The sequence below is a fragment of the Lissotriton vulgaris genome, chromosome 2_1, assembly GCF_964263255.1.
Source record: "Lissotriton vulgaris chromosome 2_1, aLisVul1.2, whole genome shotgun sequence".
NCBI classification, from domain to species: Eukaryota; Metazoa; Chordata; class Amphibia; order Caudata; family Salamandridae; genus Lissotriton; species Lissotriton vulgaris.
In genome coordinates this window covers 835315905-835335767 of record NC_141687.1, presented here as the reverse complement: position 1 = coordinate 835335767, position 19863 = coordinate 835315905, and the positions used below count along the sequence as shown (strand labels likewise).

Genomic DNA, 19863 nt, shown 5'->3' with positions numbered 1-19863 from the left:
TCGGCACACAGATTCACATGTGAATACCATTAACTAGCAGTTAATACTCAGTAGTAAACTATGTGAGGTGCACAACCAAAATGTCTATGCTCTGACATAGAAACTGGGAAAAAACAATAATTAAGATATTTCTAAAATAAGTAAATAAAATGTCCAAAAAAGACTTGCACTTCTAAAACGTCGTAGAGCTAAGAGTTTGCCTGGAAATAGAGTGTATTCCACTAGAGCCAGATAAGCCATGCTGCATGACCTATTCCATTATAAAGGGGTACCTGATGTTTTCCCATTAACGCAGATTTCAGAATAAGGCTCAGAATTCAATGGTAAGCGACCAGGCATAGGCTAAGAAACGTGCAGAAAAATTCATAGAATAAAGTGAGTTTAACTATAACAGACACCACATCCCTGTGACTAACTGCAGTGATTTCCTTTTCAAGAACACTCACCCGTGTTTGTTCCCAGCAGACATGATCCACCAGCACATGTGATAAAGCAGACTCCCCACACCTTACAAGGAATATTTTATTTAACTTTTGCATGGGAGGGATATACTCCGAGGAAGAGATTTCACTCCAAGCTTAGAAGGAGTCACAAAAGCTGGAGCTCAGTTGTGCAGATATCTACAGCCTCCATAAGCACAGCTAGATCAGGACAGGTCAGGACAGGTCAGGTGTGATCAATTCCAGCGATCCTATGTACCTCGGCAAGCAGGCCTCCAATCCAACAAAATGGCTTCCAGAGTCTGTGGATCCCCAAAGCAAAGGGCTGCCCTGAACTTGTAGGTTTAGCAGGAGAGACATTGCATCAAAAACAATCATGTTATCATGTTATGCTAAGTGTTCTTTATCGCACTTTTGAAAGTCCAGACAGGAGTGGCGAGAGTAGCGTGCTCCAGTTACTGAGCCAGAGATTCTTCAGTAAAAAGAGGGCCTTCCATCATTCCCTCACACATATTCTTGAGTTTATTTGAACCAAATCATCTTGTCACCGATATCTGCGTTGTAGCCAGCGACATATTTCCTCCCAGGAATCTAGAGAAGTTATAAAGAGAAAAAGCACTCATGAGATGAAGTAGAAGCTAACACCAAGGGTAGGAAAATTGACAAAACTCTTGCAAATGCTTGACTCTTTAGGCTGCAAGCCCCAGTTAAAGAGAGTTGGGGACAGACATGTGAGGCAGGCTTTGAACTGATGACACAGGGTCAAAGGTATGGGGTGGTGAATAGGAAAAGCATTGCAAATCGTCAAGCTGAAGTAGGAAGAGTATATAGGAAAATGATGGGAGGCTCGGTCCTAGGGCAACTGCGTAATACTTGTTTCTTACCGTTTGATATTGATAGTAGGCTTTGTCACTTTCATAGGCTCCAATAGTCACTTCTGGTAGGTACCGGGGGATCAACATGAGATCGGCCACACCGAGTTTATCCTCAACCCTGGAAAGGAAAGCGAAGATTGGAGCGTTATGTGTGAGATATAAATCATGCTAAAATGAAAGGTTTGGATGGGGAGGGCGGATTGACAGAGACTCGCCAGACTGGAGTTTATATTTCTTTGTTAGCCTTCAGGAGTGTCAGGATCATGAAACTGCACTCGAAATTGGACTTAGCATTGTAAGGAAGAATAAGTTACATTTGAATCTACAAAATGTTGTATAAGTTCTGCTCAAGTCACGATCAGGTTAAGCAAACATTATTTTCAGGATACCTTAGCAGTTAGTTAACCATTTGACTAGTTTTGCTGAGTATGAATGACCATTAGCAATCCAACAATCTCAACCCCTCCTGCCAAACAGTAATGATTAGTTCAACACAGAGGACAGCTCGTCACCTTAAAAAGCAACAAACACAACAAAGCATCACAGGTTTATGCAACCGCGCAGAGTGAAAGGCCAAGCAGATGGCAATGCATTATTCTCCAACACACAAAGTGCATGCCACCAAATACAGAGCAAAGGCAACCATATCCAGTCTATTCTGAAACCCAACAGATTAGTCCTGTGGCACCATGTAGGAATTCTAATGAAAAAAATTAATTAGCATATTATAAACCAAGTTTGCTTTGAAGGCATAGAAAGGAGTAACTAAGTCTCGCGCAAGAAATCATTGTCCACATCTCTTTTTAGGAGCAAGAAAGGCCACTTTATTTTAGGACAGGTGCATCATAAATTTCATGAACACATTTCATTATTTATTTATTTACATAATCCAACTCTACAATGATCCTACGGAAACTAAATCCCAAAACCCCGAACGAAACTCCTGCCTACTACCCCTAGCCTACCCAACGCTACCCTTCAGGATGGCCAACCCGCTCCAGGCTGCCCACCCCCACTACCAAAAACCCGCCTCTAAAAGAACAAAGGCACCCATCCTAACAGTGGCAAGCTACAGAAAACGAGCAGCACCTAGAGCACCGCAGAACAAAAAACCCCCCACCCAAAAACGAAAAGAAAAGAGGGAGGGTGGGTGGGGCAAAACAAACCTCCCTACTAGCCTCCCGCTACGCAGTTCCCAACCGCCAGCCTGTCTCCCTTATATCTGCTCGCTAATCAGTCCCCACCTGATTTCCTGATTCTCGCGCGAACCTACCCAGGAAGAGACCGGCTCGCGCCTGGCTCTCCCTGGGTCCCCCCTCGCGCAAGAAATCATTGTCCACATCTCTTTTTAGGAGCAAGAAAGGCCACTTTATTTTAGGACAGGTGCATCATAAATTTCATGAACACATTTCATTATTTATTTATTTACATAATCCAACTCTACAATGATCCTACGAAAACTAAATCCCAAAACCCCGAACGAAACTCCTGCCTACTACCCCTAGCCTACCCAACGCTACCCTTCAGGATGGCCAACCCGCTCCAGGCTGCCCACCCCCACTACCAAAAACCCGCCACCCAGGAAAACCTTTAGCGTTTTCCTGCCCCACCTAAAGGACAGGAAGGAGCACACCACAGTTGTACCTGAAGAACTTTACTAATCAAATCCCTGAGCTCTAAAAGGTAAAAAGAGATACCCAAAGCAGATAGATGCACACCGTCCCCACAAAATAGATGATGTTCAGAGACCTTTAAATGATAATGATCCAAACAGTAGATACCCAAATGATGACAAAAAAGCCGCATTGTCCTGTTCACTTTCCTTCTAGCCTTTTCCAGGGCGGAATGGTTCCTCGCCCCACGCCATTGCAGACGAGGCACAAACTCAGTCCATATCAGCATGGTGCTCACCCATGTGGTTTTGATGATTTCCAGGTCTTGCTTCATTAGTTTTTAACAAAGTCAAACCAGAGAGAGAAACCAAGTCATTCTCGCCCAAATGTAGCACCAGGAGATCCGGAGGGCCCCCCAAACACTGTGAAACCAAAGCAGCCAAGGCGGGAAAAAGCCCACCCCAGCGCATGCCCCCTGTTCCATGCCAGGAGACTTCGTGTGTCATGCTGTTTAGACCAAGTGATCTCCCACAGAGCTGAGTAGCAGCGGCTAAAGCTGCTCGTTTAACAAAAGAGTGCCCCAGTATCCACACCCTCCGTTTGCATCCGGCGACTGATGGCCAAGGACCTAGGAGAAAAAGAAATGTTATACAAGCAAAAAATGCACTATTTTCTCACATATTTCTCACAGCACTTGGAACGCCAACGACCAATGCGTCGGATCTGGGACCAGTCCCACCCCAAACGAGCGGCCTCCGTCGCCGCACCAATTCTGAATGAATGGGTACCAAACTGAACAGGATCCTTCCCCAAGCGCAACAAAACTTTGCGCAATACAGCCAACAATTGAGATGCCAATATGGGACTACCATCCACATGACAAAATATAGACCCCTGAAGAAAATGTGGAGAGGACACAAACACTTCCCATTCCCCAACCGGGCAACATGCAGAGACACCACTCCTGCCAAGGAACACCCACTTACCCCTCCCCAACTGGTCGGTTTTGGATGCCCGCAGCCACAGCCGCACCCTGTCACTTTCCAACACCACCTCACTGCTGGTCATGCCTACCCTGCCCCGTAACCCCAGCAATTCTGATGCCCGAAATGCCCCAAAGAACAACCAAATGAAACACAAACGAAATTTGGCACACTCAAAAGCATCATGACAACACACCTCCAATTCCGGCAACAACAACTGAAGCAACTCAAAAGTCACTGGCTGCCGGAGCTGCGGACCACCAGCCCGAAGCCTAGCCAAACCTTTCAACACTTTACGAACCAACACCCCCCCAACCGGATCCCTCCCCCACCAAAGCTGCCCATAAAAAGAAATCCCAGCCAAATTGCCAGAAATGGTAGTGGGCGATAGTCCTTTGTCTGCTAAATGCAAAACAAACTGCAAGATGCATTGTTCATCAGACCAACCAGCCCTGATCGGCCCCACCAAATCCTTACCGAACTGCAGAAACTCATTCCAGGCCTTCACATAACCCCGCCTTGTGGAGTCAGCCACCGAATTTTCTACTAATTGGTGAACCCTCAATCCCCCAGGTCCCATACGTACTGTGGGATCGCTGTTGGTTCCAGGTCCGCCCCAGGAGCTAACTTGCGGAACTCGGACCACTGAAATCGAGACAAAGAGTCAGCGATGCAATTAGAAGTACCAGGAACATGCCGTGCTTTAAAGACAATATTTAATTGCAGACACCGCAGCATGAATGCGCGCAGGAGCCGCAAAACCCGCAAATCGCGAGCCTTCTGGTGATTGACAAGATGTACTACTGCCAAATTGTCCACATGAAACAAAACTGAGCGATTCTGAAACTCATCCCCCCACAGATACAAAGCAACCAGCAGCGGGAAGAGCTCCAGAAACGCTATGCTACGACCCTGTTCCTTCCAGTGCGCCGGCCAGCCGGCCGCGCACCACCGACCTTCCTAAAAAATTCCGAAGCCGTGAGCCCCCGACGCATCAGTGAACAACTGTACTTGCCACACCATGTCCTCATCCGCAAAAAACAAGGACACGCCATTGAACTCCTGCAGAAAACGAAGCCAGACAGTCAGGTCGGCACGCACAGCGGTGGTAATGCGCACCCGATGATGGGGAAGGCTCGCACCGGACATGGACAGACCCAGACGTCTGCAGAACGTCCTGCCCGCCCGAACAACCCGACAAGCAAAATTGAGGTACCCCAACAGCTTCTGAACAGTTTTCAAAACGACTTTCCGTTCCCCCAACACCAGATGTATGCAGACATTTCCTTCACTTTGGCCTCAGGCAATCTCGCCACCATAGACAGCGTATCAATTTCAATCCCCAAGAAAGTCAGGGACGTACAGGGACCCTCGGTCTTGTCCGGCGCCAAGGGAACACCCAATTCCTCCGCCAGAGCCTGAAAGCTGTTCAAAGCCGACTGACACTGCCCAGAGCGACCTTCCCCAATGAAAAGAAAATCGTCAAGGTAATGACAGACCAGGATGTGGCCACTAACAAAAGTGAATCGCCACTGCAGAAAGGTACTGAAAGTTTCAAAAAGGGAGCAGGACACTGAACAGCCCATGGGCAACACCCGATCTACGTAGAAACAACCATCAAAATGCATGCCCAACAGACTGAAATCCCAAGGATGGATGGGCAATAGCCGGAAAGCCGACTGAATGTCGCTCTTTGCCAGCAACGCCCCAACACCTGCCGTGCGAACGAGCCGTAAGGCATCGTCCACCGAAGCATAATTGACAGTTGAGTCAGCCGGATCAATGAAGTCATTAATTGATGTACCCTCGGGCCAGGACAGGTGATGGATACGACGAAACTCCCCTGCCGCCTTCTTGGGCACCACGCCCAGGGGTGATACAATCAAGTCAGGCAGAGGACAATTCACAAAAGGACCAGCAATCCTACCAGCCGCAAGCTCGGCATCCAGCTTCTTCCGCACAACATGGGGACTCTCCTTCGCAGACTTCAAATTGTCCGACCACCTGCCCACCCTGGGTCCTTTATACCCAATCCGAAACCCAAGTTTGAAACCCCAAGACAAAATCTTAGCGGCTTCAAAATCTGGATAATCCACCAGCCAGAGATCAAGAACCTCCTGCCTAATAGGAGTAGGAGCCCTTGTAAACAGACTGTTGTTGCTGTCCCCTACCCCCCCGGAACCTCGTCCCTGATCGCCCAATCGCTGTCCAGGAAAACACTGGGTGAGGGCATGCTTCCCTCCACACTGCGAACATTCATGCTTGTACCTACAAGCTGGCCTGTTACAGGAACCCCGGTTAAAATGCCAGCATGTGCCAGAGGCGGCTGATTGACCTCTGCCCCAAACCCCCACCCCAGACTGAGCGGGGCGAGCTGAAAAGGGGCCGATAATACACCGGCTGCCCGCTAGCCGTGTGGGTCGTAGCAGGCGGATTCGCCGATGCCATCCATTGCAGCCATAATTCGGAATCAACCTCACCCCACGAACGCTCAGGGAAAGCGCTCATGCGGGCCCTGAATTCGTCATCATAGGACAACCATGCAAAGCCACCAAAATAACTGTGAGCCTTGCGGACGACATCTGCATACTTAAACATATCAATTGCCTTCTCAGGATGACGTTGACAATAAACACTGGCATAAATAAGAAAGGCCGAAGTCCAATTCTCTATAGACTTCGGAACACGAGGCCTCCGAGCCAGTTCTAATTCCTCCTCCTTCGACCCTTCTTTTGCCTGAACATCTCTATGGAGAAGTCGAAAAACATCCACAAATGCCCCAGACCATATCAGATTCTTCGTTTTTTCGGACAAATGAGACCCCAAAGGCATCCCCACCCCAGAATAAGGCAACTTTTTCGGTAGGATACTATCCTCCGTAACCCTTGGGGCAACCACCCCACCATCCCCTGCTGTAGAAACCTCTTTGGCAACTTGCCCCGTAGAAACATTCGAAATTACAGGCCGCTCAAGCCTCGGTGCCAGAGCGACTCGCTCAACCACAACCCCATCACCCGTACCAATAGATCTTGTACTCTTAACAGGGAGACTCTCCCTAGGTTGCCACACAGACCACCACCCATCCTTACCTCTCGGTAACTGCTCCGACTGCAGTGTGACAGCCCCACGCTCCTTCTGAGAAGGTCCAGACCTCACTGCCCCTCGTACACCTGCATGGTCCGCTCGAGACTCCTGCAAAACACGAGAAACAGTGGGTTGCCCCAACCCACCCCCCTGGGCCCGTGCTGCCAAAAGCCCAACAGCTGTGTCTCTCAATTCCCCTTCCTCCAAATCCTCATCATGAAAACTCCCCCAGAAAGCTTCATCAGAAAATACAACTTGGTCACTGCCGCTGGGCATAGCCCCATCACCAATACCCCCATCATAAAACTGCCAGTCAATGGGCTGAAAGCTGTGTACATTGAAAGCTGTAGAAGAGCTATCCGCTCCAGATAGCCCCCCTGTAGGCCCACCACTGGAAACAGCTGTGTGGACAGTTCCCAGGCCCGTGGAAGCAGCCGACAGCCGCCCAGCCGAAGGCGCAGAATGAAAACTGCGGCCGCTCGAGCCAGACAAGGAAGAGGACCCAAAAACAGGCTCCCCTAAAGCGAATTCGCCATCACCCCCGAGGAACGACCCGCCGACGCCAAACCAGGGTCACCCCCCGACCCAGGCTCAGGACCACCCAAAAGGCCACCCGGCCGACCCCTAGGAACCGGGACAGAGATGGGCCAGTGGCCGGGGGCGCCCCCCTTTGCAACAAACCCCTCCCACCAGGAGCCAGGGGCGTGGAGGTGGTAGGCCGTAGGCCAGGCACACCGGTGGCCGCAGACTTGGTGGCCGGGGGTGGCAGCCCGCTGGGTGCAGCACCCGCAGAAAGAACAACATGAGCAGGGGGCGGGGCTTCAGGGGGGGGGGCAGGCCGGCAGCGTGGCCGTAAGGGGCCGGACATCAGCCCCACCCAGGGGTGGGGGGCCAAAAGAGAGGTGAGGAGCAGTACCAGGCCCCGTCATGGCGGGGGAGAGCAGGAAACATTGCCCGTTCAGCCACAGGTAAGGAGAGGCCCCGTCCGGCAACTGCGTAACCGCGGAGGAGGGGACAAAAGGCACCGCTGCAGGGGGGGGGGGGGTTGCACGCGCCCAGGCATATCCAGGCTCCGCCCTCGCTTGGGCTTAGGGCCCGCCTGAGGCTTCCCCGACTTCCCCTGTACCAGCCCGCCGGAGCTCGGAGCCTGCCGGCCCACCGAACGCCCCCTCCTCCCCCCAGGCGCCCCACGTGTACCAGCACTAAAAAATGGTAAAGCACATACCTGCTGGAGGGCGCCCGGGGCATCCGGCGGGGGTTCCACATCAACGGCGGGCAAAACAAGCCCAGGCCCGTCTGCCGGCATGGCCGCCTCGCCGTCTTCCTCCTCCTCCAGGCCCGGCGATAAACAGGCCTCCACTGCCCTGGAGACGCCCTCCGACGCCTTGCGAGGGGGGGCGGGCCATGCCGACCCATGCCTCCGCCGGGACACCCGGCCGTAGTAGGTCTTCACGCCCCGCCTCACACAGGATTTGCACAGCCCTCCGGACCTCCGCCGCTTCCTCCATGACCCAGGACACAAGGTAAACCACGAGCGCCGCAAAACAAACCTCCCTACTAGCCTCCCGCTACGCAGTTCCCAACCGCCAGCCTGTCTCCCTTATATCTGCTCGCTAATCAGTCCCCACCTGATTTCCTGATTCTCGCGCGAACCTACCCAGGAAGAGACCGGCTCGCGCCTGGCTCTCCCTGGGTCCCCCCTTACGAGGCAATACCAATGGCAGATATGCATTAAACAAGAACAAATCTATAGGACATAATTAAAAAGCTAGCCACTATTTGAGACATAGTCACACAGTGGGAAAACAGAAATGTCAATATTAACATTATATGACAAAACAAGAAGTGCAAGTTTCTGCAACTGGCAACATATGTAAATCCATAATCTCCCATCACTAGTTCATTCTGCAGACTACCCACTTCTTCGCAGGTGTACCCCAAGTCAGGCGCTACAAAGCATCGATCTTTGTGACTAAAGATTCCTGTTGTATGGAGCAAAGAACCACTGGCTTCCAAAATACTCCCGGACAAAAGATTTTAAATAATTGCGAGACAAGTGTAGAATCTCGTTCTGCACTTCTGTTAGAAAACTATGACCAGGTACATGGCTATATATGAGGAGGTTTTGTCTAGCACAACTGTGCGTCTGATCAACAGATGCGTTTCTATGTCTCATTAGCGCATAACTGGGACACTAGAAAAATTCCATAAAGAATCCAAAACATTCAAACCTTCTGGCACACACAACACCTACATTACAATTACCCCTACGTCAACAAGTGCAAGTGTCTTCTAAAGGCAGACAGACATTGCATCAGTCCATTTAATCAAACGTACCATAAGATTAATCCCTCAAAAAGTCAAATGACTTCAAACACTATTTCTTTAATGAAATTAACACTATCAGACGAAACATAGCCTTCAAAAATACCATCCCCAACAACGCACACTTACCTTCTGCAAACGTCTAACAAGTGACACCACTGTCAGCAATGCTTTTCAAAGTGTCGCAACAATGATGCCATACTTGCCTCATTCATTAAATCACTATTCAGATGCATTCATAACATCCTCCAAATAGACTACTACACTCCAGACAGGCAAGTTTCCCCATCAACTAAAAAAAGACAGATAGTCCCTTGCGTAAAATATAAACATTAATTCAGACCAACTGCACCTATTGCCCCATCATCCAATCCACTGATAAAATTCTTGAAACCACTAGGCACATTAATGATAATAAGCAAGCTTATAAAGCGCATGGCTACACTCACAAGTGTGTCCCCGCGCTGAGGCCCAAACTCGTCGGGAGCAGTAATGTGATACAGCTTAGAGGAAACCTATAGGAAGACGAGCCATGTTTTTAGTTTTTTTCCGAAAGAGTAACTCTGATGGTTCCCTAAGGAGAGCGAGAGGGAGGTCATTCCAGTGTTTAGTGGCCAGATAGCAGAAAGATCGACCACCCATTCTTGCTCTTTTTGTTACCGGAATCGTGACCTGTCCAGTCCCCGAAGATCTCAAGTGCCAGGTTAGAGTGTACTAGGACAGTAGATTGTGTAGGTTGCTAGGCCCTTTCCCCTGCAGGATGCGGTGACTGACACACACGGCCTTAAAAAGTATTCTCTCCCTCACCAGCAGCCAGTGAAGGGCAGAGAGGGCATTCCTGGGGGAAGCTCTCCTGGGCAGCATCAGAACAAGGCAAGCCGCAGCGTTTTGAATGCATTGAAGTCTCTGCAGACAATTGCTACATGCTCCCAGTTCTAAAGCGTTTCCGTAGTCCAGGTGGGAAGTTACTAACGCATGGACTAGGGTCTCCTGGCTGCCACGGGAAGCACATCTAAGGTCTTCCTTTTCAATACTCCAAAACACTTCTCGGCCACAATTCTAGTGTGGTACTCAAAGGAGAGCTTGGGGTCCAGGCACATCTCCAAGTTCTTAACCTGATTGCGGGGGGAGAGGGTAGGGCCCAGAGTCTGCGGCCACCAAGACGGTGACCAGATCGAGGGTGCTTTTCCCACCACTAGAACCTCTGTTTTACTGCCATTTAGTTTTAAACAGTTACTTGTCATCCAGGATGCCAGCACCTGTAGACAAATAGAAAAATTGGTGGCTGCCTCTTCTGGGGATTGTGACAGTGAAACCACCAGTTGCGTGTCATCCGCATATGACATAACACTGATGCCGTATTTTACAATAATCTCCACCAATAGGGCGATATAGAGATTAAAGAGAGTGGGGCTTAGTATAGAGCCCTGGGGGACCCCTTGAGCCAGCACAATGCTTTTGGAATAATAAGGTCGTTGGGACACCTGGAAGCTTCAATCCTGTTAAAAGGACCCCAACCATTCTAGGGCCAATTTATCCAGCCTGCCTTTTCTAAGGCGCTGTAGGAGTAGTGGGTGGGATACAGTGTTGAATGCGGCACTGAGGTCCACGAGCACCAGAGCAACTGCCTGGCCCTCATCTACGTGACCGCAGATAATTTCTGTTGACAGGAGCAGTGCTGACTCAGTAGAGTAAGTTGCTCGAAAGCCCGATTGCGTAGGATGCAATAGACTCTGATGGTTAATGTGGGCCGTCAGTTGTGTATTGACCACTTTTTCGGCTATTTTAGCAAAATATGGCAAGAGTGAGACCAGTCGAAGGTTCTCCAGCTGACTCATACTCACGCCCGGCTTTTTCTTTATGGGAAGAACAATCGCTTCTTTCCACCTTTTTGGGACCAGGCCAGACTTAAAGGAGAGTTCCAGGAGGTGCCTAATATAGGGTACTAGGATCTCCAGGCTCTCTCTCAAGACTTTAACTGCAAAACATATTCACTGACAACAGTTTGCTGAATACACCATTCCAGTATTAGCCTCACGGAGGCTGATACACAAAACCAAAATCACAGGACACCAGCTCTTCTGCAGAGCTTAGACAAGTCCACACTGATGGATATCATTATAGAGCCTCCTCTCTAAGCTATCATACCACCTGAACACCTCCCACACAACCCTAAGATGTCTCTTTTTTATTCCATCTGATAGATACCAATTTGTCCAGATGGAGACAACTGGATGCACATTTCCAGGCAGCGTCTGTGGAACTAGTGTTGTACCCTGATATTTAATACTGTTGCCAGGGATTTTTTTTTTAAACTTGTTTTTATTGCCATTTTCAGAAACTCAAGAGAGATAAAAGAATACAAATAACAGAGCAGCTCCTGCTTTCGTAGATTGTTTTCTTGACTAGCATACACCACTTCCTCTGCCCGTGATGTAGCTATGTTTCTTATGCCCACCACTATACCAAGTGCTATCCACATCTTTTGGTGGGACGTGGTGATCTATTCGTCTATTATATTGAGTAAGGTTTGTTTTGGCGAGCTGTCAATCTGGGTCCCAAATGTCCATGAGATACTGCCCAGGATGGATTACCAATATGTTTGTATTGCTGTACATCCTATATAATGTGGTATAGGGACCCCACTGTTTCACACCTCCTTAAGCAATCTGTGGCTGGTGTTCTCCCAATCTTGTGTAGAGCGGTTCTACCATAGTACGCCCTGTGCAACACCCGATGCTGCACCAGGCAGAACACTTCTCGTATCACCACCTCTCTGGGGCTCTGAAGTGCCTCCTCCTACTCACCATCTTCAAACTAGTCCAGATTCGTCTCCCTGGTCAAACTCAGCAAGTGGAAACGTCACGGGGAATTAGTTACTATTTTCTGGTACATGAAGGGGATAGCTCCCGCGTGGAGGGGTCCCGCCAGTAGTTACCCTTCTTAGGGTGTGGCATCTGGAATCTCAGTCCCCGTGACAAAATAAATCAGTAGTATATGTCTGACCTGGAGGTAATAGTAAGTCTTTATTTTGGACACATGGTAAATGCCCTGGAGGTGGTCTAGGGGGATTATCCTGCCTCCCTCCAAGCCAAGGATTTTTAACTTGTTATGAACTCTGAGCTCATGCTCACTTATTAAAACATCTCTCTACACCAATGAACTGAAACTATACTGCCAACTGTTACCTGTCAACAATACCCAGCATACCTTAACCTTGATATGGATGTCTACAGTCTACCTGAAGTTATACCACGAAAAGTATAGTTTTTTTCCTCATAACCAGAGTAACTCCAATTCATAACAGAACCATGGCTTGCCAAAAAGAAACGGGAGAGCTTCCCCCTCCCCAATTATCAACTAATGCCCCACATGGACTACAACCGGTCCTTTCTGGATCATTTTAAGTAAAATGTCTTTAAAAGACAGCTTCCAGCTGAGTCTCCATAAAAAGGTCAATCTCTACAAGAAAGCCACCATCTTACTCTCTAATGGTCACCCAATTGTTCTATCACATACTGCTCATCACAATGTTCTGCTTACTGGCTTCCCCAACTACTCGAACTTTGGACCATTAAAGATACTCTTTGTAGTAGCCATGTCTTGATTATAGGCCAAGAACAATGTAATCACATATTGCAAAGCCAACCCAAATATTAATGGCTACTCTTCACCGCGCACACCCAATTCAAGAATCTGCATAATTTTTTAAGACACAACAGGCAGACTTCCCAGCACCCAGAGCACCAGCCTTAGGGGGAAATTAGTGTTCTTCAGCAAGTACCACAGGTAATTTAAACAACGTTCCTTACACTGGACATTCTTCTATCAACAATTTAGGGAACAATTAAAGACACTTCTTTAAGAAAACGACTGTCTCTCCACAGTAAACTTCGTAAGATGTCCACACCCATGAGTCCTACCTTTTCTTTAGTGCTTTCAAGTTAAGTTAAAGATCTTGTGTGCACGCAATAAAAGACTTCGCATGGCACGGCTCAGATTCTGTGGCTACATGTGTGCTGTATAAACACTCTTAATAAAATAAAGCACAATAAAATAAGATTAACACACTTTTTCTAGGCCCTCTGATTCCACTTGCAGGTCTGCCTTTAACCCTTTCCGTGCTGCGAACGTCCAATGGTCGTCGCATGCACTACCTCGCTGGTGCTGCGTACGACCGTTGGTCGTCCGAATCCCGTTAGCGCGATCGAACGTCCGCACTGGGGCGGAATGTTCGACGCGCTAAACGGGTTAATCTGAAGAGTTTAGCCCATTGTAAAAAAAACAACAAAAAACCCTTTTTTTCCGGAAAAACCGTGCTTAGTGTTAAACACCGTGCTAAACAGTTTGCCAAACAATCCTAGCTCTTTACCCGACTTTAAAATCTCTCCACAGCTCAAGCGACATACATGAGGGAAGCACATAAAAGCAACCAATTTAGATGCAGTGGTAAGTAATTTTCAATAAAAGATGAGTAAAGAAAACAAGAATTAGAATGCCTGTAATACACAGAGGGAGAGGGCAGAGGGAGGCACAATTATTCTATGCCTTTGAAACTCTAATAACTAAGTTGTCATAAAATGATGATGTGATAATATGAAGTCAATTGCGCTGTACGGAACCATGCCCATCTGTATAGATGCAAAAACGCTTTTAGTTGCAAATCATATCAGTCAATGTAGATCAGCAAATCGCTCAAGCTAATCAACTTAAAAGTGTTTAATGGAACTAGATCTTCATTCCACGGTTAGTAAGAAGGCAACAGAGTTGTGGAGCACCATCTGTATGGAACTTGTATGTTTTGTCTTGGTTTAGCACGGCTACCAATAAATTAACTCCCATTCCAACATATTGGACATTTTAGTTGGTGGTTTAATACACCCCAAGACATAAACGTAGAACCTTTATCGGACTTTAAATCGCTTACATGTGTATCTACACGACTGCTGGGTAGTACATTAGGATTACACGATAAGGCCGAATTGGGGTATGTTGTTTAATGTTCTTGTTATAAAATGTGAAAAAAGTGAGACTCAGTTCGAATGTCAGCTATTAACCATAAGTGAGATACCCTGCAATATTCTGGAACTTGTGTAACATTGGATCACAATGATGGTTAATGGAATAAACGTAGCGGGCCGGCCTCCGGGTTGTAGGCTCATGCTGTGTCAAATGCTTGATTTTCAATAAAGGTCTTGCGCAAAAAAAAAAAAAAAAAAAAAAAAATCGCTTACATCATTATGTTTCTTCATTCTTGGTCTCAATTTAGAATATTTTTTTATGGTTGATCATAGCTGGAATTTTATTTTATGGGAAACATTGAATTGCCTAGCAAACACCTTTATTTACTGATGGCCACCTAATCCAAAAAACAGAAGTTACCTGTTTTCTACACTGAAAAATAAAGTTGTGTATATAAAGTGAGCTGGAATACTCTTGGAAATGTGCCCCTCACCATAAGTAGCAGGTGTCATCTTTTTAATTCAGAACCTTTATATTTTTATTCTAGATCAAGAAACCGACATCGCTAAATATCAAGCCGCATTAGATTTCTTTAAAACATAGGTTCAAACACCTACGGTGGGACGTTACTCTTGCTCCTATTGGGCCTAGATGCCAGTAGTGTGTATAAGAGTACTCTCAGTCCTATAATATCAAACTTGATACTTGGACCATAGAGCCTCAGAGTCTCTTGCAAGGGGGAGAAAGAAGACTTTTGCTGGATACTTTGCTATTCAAGCAACGGGCGAAGAAAAATCTTTCTTACACTAGATCCTTTTTTTATGAAACAAGCTTATTGGCATCTGATAACATTTCAAAGCATACATAGCTATCTTCATCTCAAGATCGCACATAGCATCACAGTAAGTACATGCTATAGACGTTGTATCACACGGACAATACAAAAGTAAAACAAAATGGCCTCTTCACATCTTCAGTACAAATATGCATTTGCAGTGTCTCAAATCATAATGTTTGATAAGCTATCAACGTGTCTCTGGAACTTTCACTGCCTCCCTTTGGGTCTAGGACGATTCCTCTATTCTTCCACCAGACTCCCCAGATCTTTGCATGATGGTGCTGCATTCGCAGGATTCGTAAACTAGCCTCTCTAATACCATACAATTGTCTATTATCCGAGCCCAGTTGTGAAGAGTTGGTAGAAGCTCACACCACCACTTTCTTGCTTCCTCACACTTGGTGACCAGTAAGGGCAGCTTTATACCGATTGGTATCAACATCGGTCATTATATGTTTGGGGTATAGGCCTGCACTGGTTCCTTTTATCTGAAACCAAAGGCTTCACTGGCAATTTCGGAATAAAACTCAAATAAAGGCATGAAATGAGTTTGGTCTGAGATTTTGTTTATATAGTAGACAAATATTGGACTACCACTGTATCCGTCTAACTTAAGAGACTTTGATTGCAATACAAAAGAAGAAAATGTTACTTACCGTATAACAATATGTTTGAAGATGATAATGCAGAATAATATGCTGTGCATATTCCTGCCAACTAGCAGAGGGATTTCCCCCTCCTGAACCTCTGATGTGACAATAGACAAAAACTCAGGGCGTTGCACAACTTGAGCAGGTGGAACATCCAATGGGCTTCCTTCCATCTTCATACTCGCTAGCGTCAATGTCCTCTGGGTTAAAAGGGCCCAGAGTGTAGGATGTGTCTCAACGCTGCATTTTAAGATAAGCCAAATGGGGGAAAAGCACAGTTTACATATCCGATAGTGACCTGTCCAAGGATATTTCTTGTTATCTTTTGGGCAAAACTGGAAAAACCTATTCCTCATAACACTCTACCTCAAGAAGAATTCTTAAATACGACTCAAGTCTAAGAGCAAACAACTCTTCAGTGCATGTTATAGTTAAAACAATGCTATCACCGATGCAGCAGATGTTTCTTCAAGCGATGGATAAGGATCCTCGATGACTAGAACTAAAAATAACAGAGAGATCATATACGGTCATGGAACTCAAGCTCAAAATGTCCATACTCTGTGGTGGAGAAAAACAGTCTAAGGTGGAGTCTTTGTCCTGGTGTTGAGTGCTAAGGGAGGAGTCTGAGACAGAAGACTTCTTGGAAGGCAGAAGTATGCACAGCATGTGTAATTACAGAAACATATGCTAAAGACCAATATATTCCACTGAATGGAAAGTTCCAACCTTTTTCTTTTGCCTTAAGACTATACAGTGAAGAATTAAGGCCTGACTGCTAATAAGCGGTAGTCACCAGGGCCGTGGTATTGATGGTGATGTGTCAGAGATGGAAATAAGCAACTGAAAATAGGGCACAGATCTAAATCACAACTACAACACTTTAGGAAGAAAAGATGGGTAACTTGAAAGAAACAGGGCTTGTAGCTCCACACAAAACAGCACACATTTTTTAGGATAAGTAAATAATCTTAAGCAGGCATTTGCGAGGACACCATTGTAAGAGTCTGCATTAAAATTAAATCCCACTGTGTCCAATGAAGAGGCTGTAGTGGGAAGGAATTCACAAACCCTTTCAGGAATCTTGCAAATAGGGTCAACATTAAAATCTATTCTGGAGAACGAGTAAAAACTGAAATGGCAAACAGCCAGGCTGCAGGCTGTCAACAAATTTACATGAAAACAGTCTACAAGGAACTGTGCACTCTGGCCTTAATGCCCCGGTTACTTACCGGTAATCTTCATTACTCCGAGTATAGTCTTCCTCGCCACATGAGTTACAAAGTGAGCTTTAGCTCCACAACAGAACCCTCCAAAGCAAAAAGAAACCACCTCCCACCCCCTCCCAACATGGCCGACCAGTCCCACCTGACCTCTATAAGAGGCGGGCCGGCCCAACCAAACAGCCTGATCTACCAAGCAAACAATGAAGCCGATAGCCAGACAGGGAGGGGGGGAGGGAACTCATGTGGCGAGGAAGACTATACTCGGAGTAATGAAGATTACCGGTAAGTAACCGGGGCATTACCTCCTCGTTAGTCTTCCTCGCCCCCTGAGTTACAAAGTGAGCCAATACCCAAGCCAACAAGGCTTCATTGACCACCCGAACAACAACACCACACGGTGATGCAGAGAAACCAACCCAAGGTTGATGTAAAAACAACTGAAAAGAAAACAGGGACCACAGGAACCTGAAATCAAGACCTCCAGGAAAAGGAGGCCAACCAGGAGCCGCAGCTCCAGCACTCAGAAAAGGCCCCAGCGAAGTCCCCCCGGGACTGCTAGAGACCCACGTACCAGGCGGGGGACGACCACGCCGAAGACAGACAAAACTCCACAGAGGAGACACCCACTAATGGGGCCCAGGGGACAGAGCCATACCTCGCGGACCGACCCCGGGCCCCCGCCGGATCCACCGAACCCAGCGAACCGTAGGGAAGGATGCCAGCCTGTGTAAGCCTGCGAGCCAAGGAGGAACGAGGGCTATTGGCCCGAACGAACCGGTCCCAAAAGGCAAAACACAGGCCATCCCACCGGGAAAGGTAAAACGTGCGGCTAAGAGAGCCAAAACAGCACGCCGAACAACCAGCCCGGACAAGGGAGTGGCCACGTAGGCCGGAAACAGCGGCAAAGATACCACCTGAGTCCGAGGCCCCAGGGAAGGGACCCCGGGAAGGACACGGGGGACATGCCGGAGGAGCAACCCCGTCCGGCAAAACCCGCAAGAAGGGCGGGTAGCGGAGGAACGACCCCCGCACGCCCCACCGCCCAGCAGACACCATCGCCACCAGGGAAAACCACCCGAAAGGCGAGGAACCGCAGAGCCACTGAGGGCCGGGGCCCAAAAGGGCGGACCCCGAAGAGCTCGTAGAACGAGAGAGGGATCATGCCAAAGTATTGCGATGTACATAGCGCACGTATCACCCATAGGCATCCAGGCGCGTGCCACGGGAACCCGACCTGGAATACCCCTGTGAGATAACCCCAGCAGGATACAAGGCGAGAGTCAGGCCTCCCGCCGCAAGGGGCCCTAGTGGAGATTAAGCACTAGCCCAGAGTTGCCGAGAGAACACGTGCAACGAGTAGGCACCGGCATGAGAATTCTCGAGTCCATGGAAGTACGTAAGCCCAAGACCCACCGAGGCGGGGAATTGAACCCTGGGCCAGGACCAATCCCAGCTACCGGGACTGCCGCCTCCAACCCCTGAGCTACACATCTCCACTAACATGGAACGCTCCACGAAACTTGTGTGTCCTCCTTGCGCAGGAGCCGTGCCAATCTACTCCGTATCCTTCCAAATATGTATACGAGCTGCCGAAGCGCGCACTGGAATGCCTGCGGGAACCCAGCAGCAAAGCCACAACCCCCGAGCCAGCAGCGTCCTCCGCTCCAGTACCAGGCCTGCACAAGGAGGCAGGCCAGCCGACAAGAGCCGGCTCAACACCGACGCCGAGAGCGGGGGACCCAACCCTGTACGGGAAGATCCGGGATCGGCCAGGAGGCTCGATTCGCCAGCACGGCCAAAGGAGAGGGAACCCGGGGTGGTGGACCCCGCCGGGAACCAAAAACAGGAACGCACCACGACTTGCGTGGCAACCACGCGCGGGTGCCAGGCACCACACCACTGCAACGTTCCACAACAAGGCCATGCGCCGCCGAGCCGAGCGCCCATGAGCACCCCGGCCCTGCCCAAGCGCCTCCTGCCGAGGAACCGCGATCTCAGAGGGCACGGGGGAGATGCGTCCAGCAGACCGAAAGGCCACGCGAAAGACAGGTAACAAGGACCCGGAAGGAGGAGTATAACCCGGGCCGGAGGGCTGAGCCCCCCTCCGTGAACAGAGACCTCGGAGGCAGACCGAGCCGAGGCCCTAGGCGTCGAAACACCGCCGGGGCAGGGCGAGACCATGCAACGAAGGCCAGACCCGACTCCGTCGGACCCCGGGTGAAGACAGCCCGAAGGGCCAGGACCGGTGACACCCCCCCCAGGGCGCCCAACCCGGCTAAGACCCGGGGACCTAAGCACCGGCATATGGAATGCCACACGAAAACGTGCAGGGGCCAAGCCAGTCACCACAACCAAGTGTATTAAAAGTGTCGCCGAAGCGAGCACAGCAAAAAGACGGCCGGCCAGGAAGACATCCAGCAACTCCCGAAGCACGAGGTGCTGAGCGGCCGCCGGAGAACCCAACGACCTCAAAACGACCCGGCGCCAAAGGACGCCCCCACTGAAAGAACCAGAGGGAAGACCCGGGACCAGGCACACGCCCCCCCGAAGGAGGACAAGCCCGAGACGAGGACCGAAGGGACCACCGGACATAGGCCAGGAAGCCGACGGATGAGAGACACCGCCAGCCGTGAAGCCACATTCCCATGGGGGGGGGAACAAACACGAGGCCGTGAGGAAGCACACGTCCAGACAGGGAACCCCCAAGACCCACACCCGGCGAAGAAGAACCACCAGGCGGGCCAGGAGCACAGCACCCCCCCCCCTAGGGCCAGAACGCCAGCCCCACGGAAGTACCCGCAACCGCGAGCGGGAACCCCCACTTGCAGGCCTTTACAGGCGAGACACGGGAAGGAGCCGGGACCCCA

General features: G+C 49.1%; 1 protein-coding gene and 1 non-coding gene across 2 annotated transcripts in view; both read right to left on the bottom strand.

Moving 5' to 3' along the window:
* Window positions 1–504: 504 nt before the first annotated feature.
* The window catches only part of NDUFA10 (NADH:ubiquinone oxidoreductase subunit A10), a 200055-nt gene continuing 180696 nt past the window's right edge, over window positions 505–19863 (bottom strand). Inside the window, exons 9-10 of the mRNA XM_086956253.1 lie at window positions 1325–1433; window positions 505–1031 (exon numbers count right to left, since the gene is read on the bottom strand). Of these exons, the coding sequence (XP_086812379.1) occupies window positions 963–1031; window positions 1325–1433 (178 nt within the window). The 3' untranslated portion in view covers window positions 505–962. The remainder of the gene's footprint in view (window positions 1032–1324; window positions 1434–19863) is intronic.
* On the bottom strand, window positions 18492–18598 carry LOC147731250 (U6 spliceosomal RNA). Its single transcript, XR_015308879.1, has one exon. It is a non-coding gene; the product is annotated as a U6 spliceosomal RNA (small nuclear RNA).